The sequence below is a fragment of the Ctenopharyngodon idella genome, chromosome 9 (genome assembly GCF_019924925.1).
Source record: "Ctenopharyngodon idella isolate HZGC_01 chromosome 9, HZGC01, whole genome shotgun sequence".
Taxonomy (NCBI): domain Eukaryota; kingdom Metazoa; phylum Chordata; class Actinopteri; order Cypriniformes; family Xenocyprididae; genus Ctenopharyngodon; species Ctenopharyngodon idella.
The window spans coordinates 28,126,146-28,141,768 of NC_067228.1; the positions used below are offsets into that span (position 1 = coordinate 28,126,146).

Sequence of the window (15,623 nt, forward strand, 5' to 3'; positions counted from 1 at the left end):
AATGTAAACCCTACGCATTATATTTATTTATCATGGGTTTAAAAAGGTTTCATGCATTATGTTGCATATCGATACTGGTGTTTAGCGGGGAATCCCACACAGAGACATGCCAATACTGCCACCAGTCTGCTCTGCCACTGCCAGTGATCAGCTGCTGTAGTTTATGCAATAGTCAATAGACACGCAACAGAATATAGTAGCATGAATCAATATACATATCAAAATCGTAATAACGCAAGAAGCGGCGGATATAGAGGAAATACAATAAATCAAGGGAGCAATATGACGGACAGCGAGCAAACGAATGAAAATGAATGTGAGAAGAACTCACCTGATACGCAAAACCCTCAGAATCAGCCAACACAGTGAGTACACTTAAAGCGTTTAGGCCTGTTAGTCAAGTGAAATTTCTTGAAAGTTTACGTTTGATACATGTTTTTTTAAAATATATATAGGATATATGAATGTATAAAATTATAATAATATATGTAGGCTATAAAAATAAACATTTTACATTTAAAACACATTTAAGTTTTAAAAGCATTCAAATGTATCGTTATTTCGATGTGTTTGAGCTAACGCAGCTATTCTGGGGATTAAATTTTATATTTATTTGCATAGCTTCTTCTCTGTTTATGATCCAACAACCACTTTGGTTTCACTTTCGTTTCCGTCTAAACAATCAGGAGAAACGAAACTTTCAGAATGCATTCAAGTACGAATATTTACATGACAGGTGAGACTGAAATACTTATTGTCCACAAAGGGAAGTTTGTCTGATACTAGCACACGAACATTTTTCAATGTATTATCGAATACATTCAAATCGGTAGTATATAAACAGATATAGGCCCTAACACTAAAAATACAATAACCCAATAAAATAAATTGTAAACTTTATTATAAAACAATACCTATTAAAATAACCTTTAAAAATAGGCTACAGCAACCCTCTGGTAGATAGTACATTTCAATAATATAGGCCTATAATAAAACACACGTTTGTAAATAAATGTCTTTATTGTCATTGTCATGTCATGTCGGCCATCATTAGAACTTGAACACATGTTTACACATGTTCTAGCCTGTATAAAACACCTACTGCAAATGGAGTACATCTAAAATGGTTTCTTAAGTTCTAGAGAAATGTTCATCCCTTCATTACCCAAATGTTCAATCCCTTCATTTAGGCTACATTGAGCACATTGTTAAATGTTATGTTCTTCGTCTGTTTTACCTGGTCATTTTGAGTAAAGAAGCAAATGCATACTGTAACTGACATGATATCACAAGACAAAAAGATAATTAACAAACATCAACAGCTACTTTGTAAATAAAAACAATGCAACCATAATTACTCATTCCCCAGGGCATTCTGGGAAGAGAGTGAACTACAATAAATAATAATCTTCTAAAAATCTAGGTAACAACTAAATCATTAACAAACATTATATAATGCTTAACAGATCATTAGTTAATATATATTCACATATCTAAATATGAGATAATATTCTTGTTAATATTTACTAATGAACTTATTAAACATAACCTAATGATTAATAGATCATTATTTAATGTACATTAAAATGCTTACAAATATCAGTAAAGTGTGAATTCATATGCAAAATCATGCATTTAAAAAAAAAAAAATCTAAAAAATGATTTTAACAGAAATTATGCAATGATTAAAAGCTTACTTGTTAATGTACTTTTGAATGCTATACTATTACCTAATGCACTTTTTTACATTTACAAATGTAAAAAAAAATAATAATAATAATAACTTAATAAGTAATTTTAAGCACTTCACAAACTATTCATGTTAACATTCATTAACTCATAACCACAGACTGTAAAGGTGACTTTTTTGGTCTTTGTTTCGTAGACTTCTACTATTTACACATATTAACAAATATTAAAGTGCCCCTATAATGCCTTTTTTAAGGTTCTTAATATTGTTTTGGGAGTCTCCTACAACAGGTTTAAATGCGTCCAAGGTCAAAAAACACTTTCGTTTTCTCATAATATACATTTAATTTCACTTGAGTTTTCAATCTTTTGTAAACGACTCGTTTAAAGCAGTTCAGAGAATCCGTCTCTCTAAACCCCTCCTTTCCGTGAGCTTACACTGCTCTGATTGGTCAGATGGCCCAATCCTTTGTGATTGGTCTACTGCTCGCACCGCTCGCCCATTGCTATAACTGAATGACAGCTATCAATTCGCAAGACATTTTGTATGCATTGTATGGACAGAAAAGACAGCATCGGTTTTACCGTATCAATTTGAGCCCGAGTCCGACGAAGAAACGTCTGAAGTAGTCCAGTGTTTCCCATACATTAACTAGACTGTGGCGGCCCGCCACATTCTAATATGTCCCGCCACAGTCTCAAAATTAAACGGAAATTAGGCCTGTCGCGATATTTAAATAACCGACTGATAATTGCGCTCTTTTATACGGCAAAAATGGAGCAAAAGAAATAGACTAGCACCAATTAAGTTTTCGTGTAGCCTACTATATTCAAAGTCATATATGAAGCCATTGCATAGCTCCGCTGCAGCTGTCAATCATTCTCTGTTCAGCACTCAAACAGTGCGTCGCGTTCGGTAACGACAGTTAGCAAGGTAAAACTCTCCAATATGATATATTCCCATTATAATACTTGATGTGTAGATAAAGGGCTGTGGATTTGCATAAAACGACTTTATCTTGCTGGAGTTTATTGCTGTTTCTGAACGATGTCATACTGGCTACAGGTTGTCTGTTAGATCGCACAACCCAAGGATTATGAATTGGCGTCACACGCACAACAACTGGAATTTAAAAGTGAGAAGAAACATATTATTAATAAACTATTAGATGCAGATATACACAGAGATTCTCTTTGTGCCGTGAACTTTTCAATGCGCAGCGCTGTGACTCCATATTGCTTTAAGCACATCATTCTGCACCCGGGATGCGCATAAGCGGTTTGTGCTGCTGTTTTGAAGCGTTTCATATCAATGTTTTACACACTGAAAGATTATTAATATAGCCTATTTTGTTCTGTCGTATCTATCATATCCTGTTGCCCCATTAAAAAGCTGCACAATACATTTAAAATAAACGTCTTTTAATCTTATAATCTAATCTATAAATACATATAATTATTTATATTCATTTATAAATATAAATCAAATATAAAGTTTTTTCATATCATAAGAATGCAAATAGTGTTTTAAACTTTTTATTAACATATTTAGATTTTATAAAATTACTGTGCAAAGTGTTTTTCAAGAATTAGGCTAGCATACTTTTTGCTGCTGAATTATATAGTTACCTAGATTTTATTTATTTATTGCCCCTGGACCCCCCTAGAGGGACCAATGTCCACCCACTACAGTCTCAAAAAATCCTGTGGGAAACACTGTAGTCAATCAACCAGAAACATTGACTGACTACGTTTCTCTATGGTAAGTGTCACCTTAGTTATTTATAAGACGTGATAGCAGCGTCGCTGTTATACTTTATGTAGGTGCACCTGTGGGAACTGTATCAGAATGCCAAGTGAAGCTAAAAAACCTCTAACATAAGATAAACATTTAGGCCAGACTTTTTCGTCATAACTATTAACAAAGAAAAATGGCTATATCATTGTTTGACATTACAATGGGTGTTTACTGTTTACAGAGAGAATACTTCAACTAGTTAGCACGGACTAGCATCTTAACATCCTATTACAATACAGATAGAGCTCCACTCTACTGTAATAATAAAAACGCAGAGGAAAAAATAAAACAGTTTGTTTTGTATGTTGTAAACTCCCACGTTACCCGAGCACAAACGTGAATAGCTTAAAAAGTCGTGTTCCATCCTTGATCATTACTCCAAGTAATAAGACAGATAAGCTGCATTAATCGACACATTTTTAGACAATATTGGACCCACATCTGAATAGCAGAACTACAGAAACGTGAGTTAGCCGGTTAGTAGGAGACATACAGACTAGGGTGTACATTACACAACATAACATACAAAACTACGAATTTTGAACAATTGCTAGAAAATATAAACATCCGTTATTAATCATACTTACAGGTTGAGATTCAGAGGAGCAAGCTGGTCCAAATACACTGGGCATTGATCCATATTTTAAGACCAAGCGTTTTGTGAATCCTGTGTTAAACTCCCAGAGGTTTGAGAAGCATTCATCAGTAAAATGAGGGGAACACAACAAAAGATTGTACTGCTGTGTATTGTTGAAAAAATGAATTTTCCCTGGCGTCTGCGTGCGCAATAAGTGGCCCGGCAATATGCTAATGTTTCGTTGTGATGTCACAACAAAACGGCTTGGGATTCGTTTTACAAACGACTCGTTTAATTGACTCTGAGTTGACTCTTACTTTTGAGAGACAATAACTTTATATATGGTTCACTTTCAGATTTAAAACTTTGCAGGATGTTTTCATTCACTTAGAGCTATGCTACACACTACATGAAAGGTAATTTTCAAAAATCCATAATTGGGGCACTTTAACATTTACTAATCATTAGTACCTTTATAAATAGCCATATCGATGACAAAAAAATGTCCCAAATGCCCTGAATTCACCATATTTACACATTTTTACAAATCATTTATTAATTATTTGTTCATGTTTTTGCAGGACCCAATCTAAATTTGAAACTATTCATCATTTGTAAATGTTCATAAACATTTACTAATCATTTACAACCAGTGTTGGGAGTAATGCGTTACAAAAGTAATGCATTACAGTAACATATTACTTTTTGCTGTAACGCAGTAGTGTAAGGCATTACTAATAAATTTTCAGTAATATCTTACTCGGTACTCTGCAAGACCGCGAGACATTAAAGGATTAGTCCACTAATAAAAAGGTCCTGATAATTTACTCACCCCCATGTCATCCAAGATGTCCATTTCCTTCTTTCTTCAGGCGAAAAGAAATTAAGGTTCTTGATGAAAACATTCCAGGGTTATTCTCCTTATAGTGGACTTCAATTGGCCCCAAACTGTTGAAGGTCAAAATTACAGTTTCGCTTCAAAGGGCTTTACATGATCCCAAACGAGGAATAAGGGTCTTATCTAGCAAAACCATCGGTCATTTTCTTTAAAAAATGAAAGTGTATATGCTTTATAGACACAAATGATGGCATCACAAGTGCTTCCACCAGACCGCGATTCCGTATTCTTCAAAAAGCTTACTGTGCCTTCCCTATTAAATTTACGGAAAAAACAGGACTGACGCCACGTTCGTTCCGTAAGTTGAATAGGGAAGGTGTAGGACATTTAGCGTAAGCTTTTTGAAGAATACGACCGATCGTTTCGCTAGATAAAGCCCCTTGAAGCTGCACTGAAACTGTAATTTTGACCTTCAACCGTTTGGGGCCAATTGAAGTCCACTATAAGGACATGGACGTCTTGGATGACATGGGGGTGAGTAAATTATCAGGAATTTTTTATTAGAAAGTGGACTTTAACGAATGAAAAATGTCGCAAGTAAGTTCTATTACCTGTTCGTGGTCAGTCAATAGCCGCGTGTGGTGTTCAAGTTTGTAAATAAAGACTAAATGACAGCTTCTGATATATTTGTTTAGCGATTTATTTCATTCATCTCCCCCTCGCTGGTGTAACTTTGTATTGTGTGACGTAGTCCAGTGAAGGCGTTTATGGCGGGTTTTACAGGAGTGCCGCGAGGCTACTGGCCCGACAGTGGAAACGCAGCATGATTTCGGCCTCTGTGCTCACACTGGACAGTAGAAAAGCGGCTAATGGGTGAAGATGGCAGAAGAAGACTGTACATTCGCGAGATGGACGTATGCGCATTACTTCGAGTTTGTCAGATAATCTTTATACCTCTACCATACTTTTAACAGACTTGGATAGTTTGTGATTTTGTCTGTCATCCTTTCTTGCATTGTCTTGAGCCTTCATTTTGCCAATTATAAGCTATATTGTTAGTAGCCTGGATAGCCCACAGTCATTATGCTACATCATATCGCCCTCTACTGGATGTAAAATGCTCTGCAGTACATTTTGTAATTTCATACTTCTGTAGTTATTTTGGTGAAAGTAACTCAAAAGTAATACAGGAGTAATGTAACGCATTACAATTCTGAGACAGGAATATTGTAAGGTAAGGAATTACTTTTAAATAACAGTAACAAGTAATCTATAATGTATTACAGTTTGGAAGTAACTTGCACAACACTGTTTACAGCCCGAATTCTGGAAATGTTGGGACGTTTCTTAAATTTGAATAAAAAGAAAACTAAAAGACTTTCAAATCACATGAGCCAATATTTTATTCACAATAGAACATAGATAACATAACAAATGTTTAAACTGAGAAATTTTACAATTTTATGCACAAAATGAGCTCATTTCAAATTTGATGCCTGCTACAGGTCTCAAAATAGTTCGGATGGGGGCATGTTTACCATGGTGTAGCATCTCCTCTTCTTTTCATAACAGTTTGAAGACGTCTGGGCATCAAGGTTATGAGTTTTTGGAATTTTGGTGTTGGAATTTGGTCCCATTCTTGCCTGATATAAGTTTCCAGATGCTGAAGAGTTTGTGGTCATCTTTCATTTAATGATGCGCCAAATGTTCTCTATAGGTGAAGAAGTAAGATCTAGACTGCAGGCAGGCCAATTCAGCACTCAGACTCTTCTACGACGAAGCCATGCTGTTGAAATAGCTGCAGTATGTGGTTTTGCATTGTCCTTCTGAAATACACAAGGCCTTCCCTGAAATAGACATCGTCTGGAGGGGAGCATATGTTGCTCTAAAACCTTTGTATACCTTTCAGCATTCATAGTGCCTTCCAAAACATGCAAGCTGCCCATACCATATGCACTTATGCACACCCATACCATCAGAGATGCTGGCTTTTGAACTAAACGCTGATAACACGCTGGAAGGTCTCCCTCCTTTTTATCCCAGAGGACACAGCGTCCGTGATTTCCAACAAGAATGTCAAATTTGGACTCATCTGACCATAGAACACTTTTCCATTTTGAAACAGTCCATTTTAAATGAGCCTTGGCCCACAGGACACAATGGCACTTCTGGACCATGTTTACATATGGCTTCCTTTTTGCATGATAGAGCTTTAGTTGGCATCTGCAGATAGCACGGCGGATTGTGTTTACCGACAGTGGTTTCTGGAAGTATTCCTGGGCCCATTTAGTAATGTCATTGACACAATCATGCTGATGAGTGATGCAGTGTCGTCTGAGGGCCCGAAGATCCAATATCCAATAAAGGTCTTCGGCCTTGTCCCTTACGCACAGAGATTTCTCCAGTTTCTCTGAATCTTTTGGTGATGTTATGCACTGTAGATGATGAGATTTGCAAAGCCTTTGCAATTTGACGTTGAGGAACAAATTTTTACGCACTCTTTCACAGATTGGAGAGCCTCTGCCCATCTTTACTTCTGAGAGACTCTGCCTCTCTAAAACATCCCTTTTATAGCTAATCATGTTACAGACCTGATATCAATTAACTTAATTAGTTGCTAGATGTTCTCCCAGCTTAATCTTTTTAAAATTTCTTGCTTTTTCAGCCTTTTGTTGTACCTGTGCCAACTTTTTTGAGACCTGTAGCAGGCATCAAATTTGAAATTAGCTCATTTAGTGGATAAAAGTGTAAAATTTCTCAGTTTAAACATTTGTTATGTTATCTATGTTCTATTGTGAATAAAATATTGGCTCATGTGATTTGAAAGTCTTTTAGTTTTCATTTTATTCAAATTTAAAAAACATCCCAACATTTCCGGAATTCAGGTTGTAGTATCTTTATGGCCATTAGACTTTTAGCTGCTGTAACAATGTTTGTGTAAAGGGTGGTTAGTTAAGTTTAGCTAAATACTAGTTAAATGCTTGCTAAAGAAATTGTACATTAACAGGGGAAAACAAATCAAATTTTCAAGAAAATACTTTATCAAAACAATGTAATATAAACAGATTAAACTGTGTTGCATTATAGTAATCGAACTGACCCCTGCACACTTATGACTCCTTAACCTACCCATACCACCAAACGAAATGTCCCATATCACCAAATGTCCCTAACCTTACCCGCATATACCTCAATGGCAGCAAATGTGTTGTGCATTAACAAAAGTTATTAATCATTGTATGACATCTGTTTAAATCATTTGTAATTTTCATGATCAATACTGAACTGTTGCCTGAACTGAAGTACTCTTCTCACTATTTCTATTTGTGTTGTGATCATTTACTTGATTATTGATTTATCTAACGTCATCATCATAATTCTAATCTTTTCATTTATACCACATGAATCATTGTTTTATATGTCATCATGCAGCACATTTGGGGTAATTTGTGATGTCAGGGGATCAGCTATGATACAGATGTGTTTTTAATTGGATTTTGACAGCTGCATTATTTGGGGTGGGAGTATTGTGTCACATTCAAATATGATGGGGATAGAGGGGGAGTTCCCCAAAGTTGTTTGTGAAAAATTCTGACGTTACGTAAGAAAAGATGACTTATGCCCCACCTTGGTTTTGAGACATTTCTGGCACATGAGACAGCTGATAAGTTCATACCACAGATGGAGACAGAGTCAGAAACCAAATTAACCTATGCATGCCATTGCCCACACAGTGCTGATGGATTCACCAGGATACCACCAAATGAATCAAGACGGAGCAAACTGCAGAGGAGTAAGTCATGACACGACATGTTGTATTTTCCATCTTCATGTGATCCAGATGTTTCTCTAATTGTTACCATCAGGTGCAATTTCAGCATGTTTGTTTGTGACTGCAAAGGATGACAAATTTCTTTTGTTGTTGTTGTTGTTGTTAATGTAGTTAAATATTATCTTAAGCCTAGAATACACACTACACAACTAATACAATTTGAACAGATTTTAAAACACTAGGCATCATACACTTGGTGACTTTGTAAATGGTTACAGAGAAAACCAGGCATCATATGCTAATTCAGAGGTCTTCAACCCTGCTCCTGCACTATCCTGCAAAGTTTATAGGTGCGTTCACACCATGTCGTAATTACCGTAATTACGAGATTTTAACTTGTAAAAAGTGTTCACGTCCTCGTCAAACTCGTAATTACAACCTTTAAACTGGAGTTTTTTTGAGAGATTTTGTACCGATTTGTACCTGACAAATTTAATTTAGGAGTTGATAATGTTGCCATAGAAATGCAAAAATTCCCAACTTTAAATAAATAACCATTTACATGTTTAGAACGTTTGCCATGTAAGAATGTACAGGGAGACTTCATATATAAAGTTTTCTCGTTAAAATCAGATGGTTTCCCATTAAATCAATAGGATGTGTAACCAACTTTGTTACATTATTTTCCTTTTATGACTGTAAAGCTACTTTGAAACAATCTACATTGTAAAAAGCCCTGACTTGGGAATACCAATATGGCTGCATGGTGGCTTCACTTCATGTCATGAGCAATCCAATCATATATATATATATATATATATATATATATGTATATATAAGCAATAAGGTACGAAAGGCAGTGCTGTATCATGAATAAGTCACAGCTGAAGGGCATTGTTAGGCACGACGTGAATGAGAAACCCCTTCAGCCTTGACTTATTCACGATACAGCACTAACCTTGAGTACCTTATTGCTTTTATAAAACGGTTACCACACAATACAAATATTAAAGCCAAAAATATGTAACAATGCAACTTTCATGAAGTAAACTCTTACTAAAAGCCTTCCTTCCACCGGAAAAAATAGTCCCTGACTGTGAACAGCAACAGAAGTTACATTATTACGCCATTAGATGGCAGCAAAGACTGTCTTTATGAGTGTGTCACTCAATAGCGAAGACTTTTACATTGAAAAGACTGAATTGTTGTGAACACAGAACAAGACGCAACTGAAAAATGCTTTGACTAGCGCTGTCAGTCATGGGAAAACCCCTTAACTGTTAAAAGGCCAAGATAATACACTAGATATTTAAACAGATTTTTTATTATGAACATAGGACTGACCTGAAGGAAAATGCTAAATCTGAATGCAGGTAATAAACTTGCTCACTCGATCCCTTTCTCACAGTACTCTTCTACATAATACAGTAAGCTTCAATGAACAATATCAATTGAGAACATACAGTTTACGTTGCTAAGAGTGGTTGCTAAGGGTGTTGTGTAGTGATACACAGAACCGTTGGGTGAAGCAGTGTTTTGAAATCACCCATCACTAGATACTGTCATAAAGTCATTATTTTGTTTTGTTGGTGCACAAAAAGTATTCTCATCGCTTCATAACATTAAGGTTGAACCACTGTAGTCACATGAACTGTTTTAAATATGTCTTTAGTAGCTTTCTGGGCATTGAAAGTGTTAATTGTCTTGGTGGTAATGGAGGCCTCACTGAGCCATCGGATTTTATGAAAAATATCTTAATTTGTGTTCTGAAGATGAACGAAGGTCTTACAAGTGTGGAACGACATGAGGGTGAGTAATTGATGAACCCTTTAAAAAAAGCTTACTTTTTTTAAGCAAGACGAGCCAATGCGCGTCTGCAGTCCTAAGCGCGAGTCTCAGGTTTCTATGGGAACCGGAGCTTCTAACGGCAGCTGCAGTGACGTAATGACATTACCAATCAGCGATTGGCTCTTTTACTTAGAAGACGGGGCGTATTCCACCATATTGTGCATTGCAGTTTCTCCCATTCACAAGTAATAGGAGTGAGCAGTCTTTCTATATCTATAGTCTTTGGTAGAACGTCACGTGTTGTCATCTCGAAAATTACAGTAATTACGACATGGCGTGAACATAGCATATTTCCAGCCTGCTTCAGTACACCTGCCTGTGTTTTTTCAAGTGATCCTGAAGATCTTGATTAGCTGGTTCAGGTGTGTTTTATTAGGGTTGGAGCTGAAATCGGGGCAAACATGGGCAAAATTTGTGTAGTAGTGTATTTCAGCTTTTAATTTGTTTAAAAAAAAAAAAGTCTTAAAAAGTGTGTGTAGAACATAGTCTTTTATTAGAATGCACCATGCACACTTCCAATTGCCAGCCCTGAGTTTCAGCCAGCTGTCAGACCATCCCATTTGTTTTTAGAAATGAAAAGCTCTTCTCTTCCTCTCTGCAGTTGCACAGAAAGAAGAGGAGGATCTGAGGAGATGGAAGGAAGAGAATCGTCCTGGTCCCATTCACCTACCTCCAGAGCAACTTGGTAATGTGAAAATGAAATATATGGAAGTCCTGATCTAAAACACAAAAGAGCAAAGGAAAAGAACTTCTAAAGCTGCAAATATTCTCTTACAGGTGGTGCAGTATCGTTGGCAGAAGTTAGACAGAGACAGCAGATGGAAGCACGCCAGTCAAAGCTGAGAAAAAAGGTGTAGGAGTACCTGCTTAAAATGTCTAATTCATTTCCTAAACAGTTTTGATGTTTTGCATACTTACACAATACATTTGCATATCTCCTCAGCTCATGAAAGAGGAAATGGATAGAAAAAAGAGACAGGCAGAGGAGGAGGAAATTGAGAAGATGAAGGCCATACAGCGAGAGAAGGTACTGCCCAACAAATTGTTTACATCTGATTTTTTACAGCATTTCTGTAGGGCATTCTGTTACTCTCACGCATCTGCAAAACTTCATCTGGTCATCTGGCTTATGTTTGGAGTCTGTGCTTTTTTTATGATGCCTTTGTAATTCAGACTTTATAACTCCAGATGTCACTGCAGGCAACATACAAGTTATCATATTCTCTGCAATTAAAGGAGATATTAGACTTCCGCCTTCAGCTGCTGCATGAGCTTTGTGTGATTGACGAGTCTAATTATTCCAGCAACCACAGACACCAAAGTTCATTCGCTAAAACATGTGCCGGTCACTGCTTGGCAGTTCTCGTAGTGTAATAATGGTTTGCTTTAGGGATCTTGGGATTGTAGATAAGCTTGGAATACTGGAATGCTGGAAATGAAAAACAGTTAAAGAAAAAAGATTTTAATTAGATTAGATTTAACTTTATTGTCATTGTGGAGAGTACAAGCATCGAGCAGGAAGTTCAATCTATAGAGGGGAATGACAAAAGAATGACAAGGCTTTGAAAATATGTGGTTCAAAAATGTATTCAAACCTGAAAAAAAAAAAAAAGAAAGTTTTAGGAATTTGAAAAATTAACATTCTGTTAAGGCTAATCTGCTAATGCTAATAAAAATTTTTGCACTATTTTAAGGTCAGTAATCAAACAATTTAATCCAGTATTTCAAGATGTTTTCAGAAGATCAGATTTTGGATTTTGTGATAAAAATTATTAATAAATTAGAAAAATGCAAAATAAAATCAACTGTCAATGCTTTAGCATTCTCTTGCAAATGTATTGCGTTCTCCCAAGAAACTTAAAGTGTGCTAGCAAAACCTTTGCGTTCGCAAGTTTCTCAGGGGAATGCAAACATTTTACAAAAGAATGAAAAGTTTTAGGTGGAATGCAAAACATTTGCGAGAGAGTACAAAAGTATTGACATATCATTTTTTTTTTTTTATCTCATATTATTTTCCTGTTGCCATGTCCCTTTAGGGCTCTATACAGACAGACCACGCTGTATTATTTAAATCATATTATAGTGCAAGTGCAAATGATATGAGGTATTGAAGGCAATTGTCCAAATGATAATGTGGTATGAATACTGAATGACCATTACACTGCAAAAAAAACGTCATGGTGTTTAAATGGCTGTAAAAAAAAAAAAAAAAAAAAAAAAAAAAATGTTATCATGTATTTTTTGGACAGCACAGAAGAATCATAGAATATAGAAACATCAAAATGAAAAATGCAACAAAAAAAACAAAAAAATCTGCTGCGCTAGCTTCACCAGAATTGCAAAAATACTGATTGTATTCAAACAGGTTTCCCAAACACTCCCCCTGTCTGTAATTGGTTGGTAAGAATTGATAGTTCTGCCCTAAACTAACACCATTGGATAAGCCAACCTTGTTACTGTATGCCCAGCTGGTCAGAATTATCAAACAAACCTAGTAATGTTTTGATATGTCAGAGAGAGCCACAATGTTTACACTTTTCTGGAGAATCAACCTACAAATGGCTTACTTATGGTTCATTTTGCATATTAAGCTGAATAGATACTGTAAATACTTTTACATCAAAACATCTTTATTGCATTGTAGGCCAATAAACTAAAGATGAGGACAAAGCAAGAAGAGGAACAGAGACAGGAGCGGTATCAGCACGACAAACAAATGTATGTTAACACTATTCCTATATGCCAGATTTAAAGTGTAATTTGTTTAAAGGAGGAAGAAGGATGTTAAGCTGCTCTATTGGCCATTATCCAAAAACAATAAACCTGAATGCACACGTTTACCCTTGGCCCAAGTTCTGTAGAAAATATGCCTTTTGTTTAGAGATCTTGTCAAGAGATGATTGAAAGCAAATGCAAGGAATTCTACAAGGTATTGAAACAAATATATCCCACTGTTGGCAGTGAAACTTTTGTTATCTTGTCATCCTTATGTTGTTATAAACCCAAATGACAAACCCATATAACTCTCCAGTGAAAGCATTTTTACCAGTCTGGCCTCCATTCCAGAGGCTATTAAACTCCAAACTGGCCAAAAAATCACAATAATGCATCATTACTGCAGCAGTTCATATGAATTCTGCACTATATTCCAAGTTTTCTAAAATTATACAATAGCTTTGTTTGAAAACCAAGCCAAAATTTAAGTTGTTATTCATAAAAATTGTTAGCTTTTAAATCTTATTTATGCAGTTTTAATGTGTATATTCAAATTTAACACATTGCAATTGGTTACAAAAAGTATCTTGGTCTTGTTAGACATCAGTGCTGCCTTTGACACCATATGCCATGGGCTGCACAGCTGGCTTGGTCTTTCTGGGATGGTATTCGATTTCCCAGTGCATCAGTCTGGGAAATCATAAATCTGATACCATGCCAGCTTGACAGGGTGTTCCTCAGGGTTCAGTAGTGGGCCCAACTCTATTTAGCATGTATGCTTCAGCTTGGGCAGATTATTAGGATATATGGCCTTGAGTATTATTGCTATACTAATGATATTCAAATTTACATCACCACTGGCCCTGATGTCGACAGCACGTTAGCTGTTTTGAGTGAGTGCCAGAAGAAATCAGAACCTGGATGCAGCATAACTTGCTGAAACTTAATGGCTCTAAAACTGAGCTTATGCTGTTTGGTACGAAGGCTGCTAAATTAATTATATTTCAATTCATTTAATTATTTTTAACACATTAAACATCAAATATTATTTTGCAGCCTTAGTATATATGCAAATGTAAATGAGATTTGAGAGCATCCAACAGTCCAAGACAGTCTGTAAATAACAACTTAAATTTCAGTCTTTTCCTCAAATGAATATATAGTTCAGAATTCAGTGCACTTTTTTTTCATTTTTTGGAAGAAAGAAAGTTATATGGGTTTGGAACAACATGAGGATGAGTAAATGACGACAGAATTTTCATTTTTTGGACGAACTATCCCTGTAATCACAATTATGTCTTTTCCTCCTGCAGGAAAACCGAGGAGTTTCTTCAAAGATTTGAGAGGTCCGTTTCTATGGCATCAAGCAATACCATACCAGCATCATCCTGGGTAAGACAGAGGCCAAAAATGCACTGTATGCTCCATAGGCCCGTGTTCAAGCCTCTTGTGCATAACTGTGGTGCTGAGGTTAGAGCCTGAGGCACTGGAATAATTCACACCAATTGATTTGTCTTTGATACATGTTTTTTTAAGTAAACAGCCCTCACTCGAGAGCTTTCATTGACATGGTACATTGGACTGTAGCAAAGAGTAGGCCTGCTGCAAAGCTCCCCCAATTATCTCCTTATTAGCCTCACGCCGGAGAGGGCTATCTGAGTCCATCATAAAGCTTTCTCAGTTCGAAATGCGCAAGTGCTGCTTCTGAATGGTGAGGCAATCAGAGTTCAGGGGACTTCCCAGAGTTCACAGTGAGCATGCCACACAAAAGGCAGAGATGTGTCTGTGAGACTGGTGAACAAAAAGAGAGACTGGTGTGGAATAACCTGTATTGTTTGAGTGAAAGTACCTGGAAAGGAGCCAGAGTCTCAGCCAATGACAAAAGCAATCTAACAGGATGCTTTCAAGGTGTTAATTACTGCTAACCACCATGATTTCACTTGAATTTTAAACAGCTTCAGTATGCATCAGTATGCTCTTGTGTTAACCAAACACTGATATATAGATCATGCTTTCCTTTAAGGTTTTTTTTTTTAAACAAACTTGTAGAATCATTAAGAGTACATTTATTTGATCAAAAACTACATTAACTTTTCTATTTTAATATATTTTAATATTTTAATTTTTATTCCTGTAATGCAAAGCTGAATTTTCAGCATCATTACTCCAGTCTTCAGTGCCACATGATCCTTCATTAATCATTCTAATATGCTGATTGTTACTCAAGAAACATTTCTTATTATTGTCCATGATGAAAACTGTTGTGCTGCTTAATATTTTTCAGTACATCTCTCTCAACCAATCAAATCTTAGGCGTTATTACATCAAACATTTAAAAGTTGCACACATTTTCTGCAGCAAGCTCGTCTACTAGCAGCACACATTG

At 36.1% G+C, this 15,623-nt stretch overlaps 1 protein-coding gene across 4 annotated transcripts in view; it reads left to right on the forward strand.

The window, feature by feature from the left end:
- Window positions 1-15,623, forward strand: part of epsti1 (epithelial stromal interaction 1) — a 29,023-nt gene that overhangs the window by 189 nt on the left and 13,211 nt on the right. Inside the window, exons 1-7 of one of the 4 annotated variants that reach the window (XM_051905078.1) lie at window positions 12-365; window positions 8,637-8,695; window positions 11,124-11,207; window positions 11,300-11,373; window positions 11,466-11,549; window positions 13,167-13,240; window positions 14,551-14,629. In XM_051905078.1, the coding sequence (XP_051761038.1) occupies window positions 202-365; window positions 8,637-8,695; window positions 11,124-11,207; window positions 11,300-11,373; window positions 11,466-11,549; window positions 13,167-13,240; window positions 14,551-14,629 (618 nt within the window). In that variant the 5' untranslated portion in view covers window positions 12-201. Of the gene's footprint in view, window positions 1-11; window positions 366-5,766; window positions 5,817-8,636; window positions 8,696-11,123; window positions 11,208-11,299; window positions 11,374-11,465; window positions 11,550-13,166; window positions 13,241-14,550; window positions 14,630-15,623 lie in introns of those variants that run through there. The other 3 variants (XM_051905077.1, XM_051905079.1, XM_051905081.1) reach the window with 3 other exon arrangements.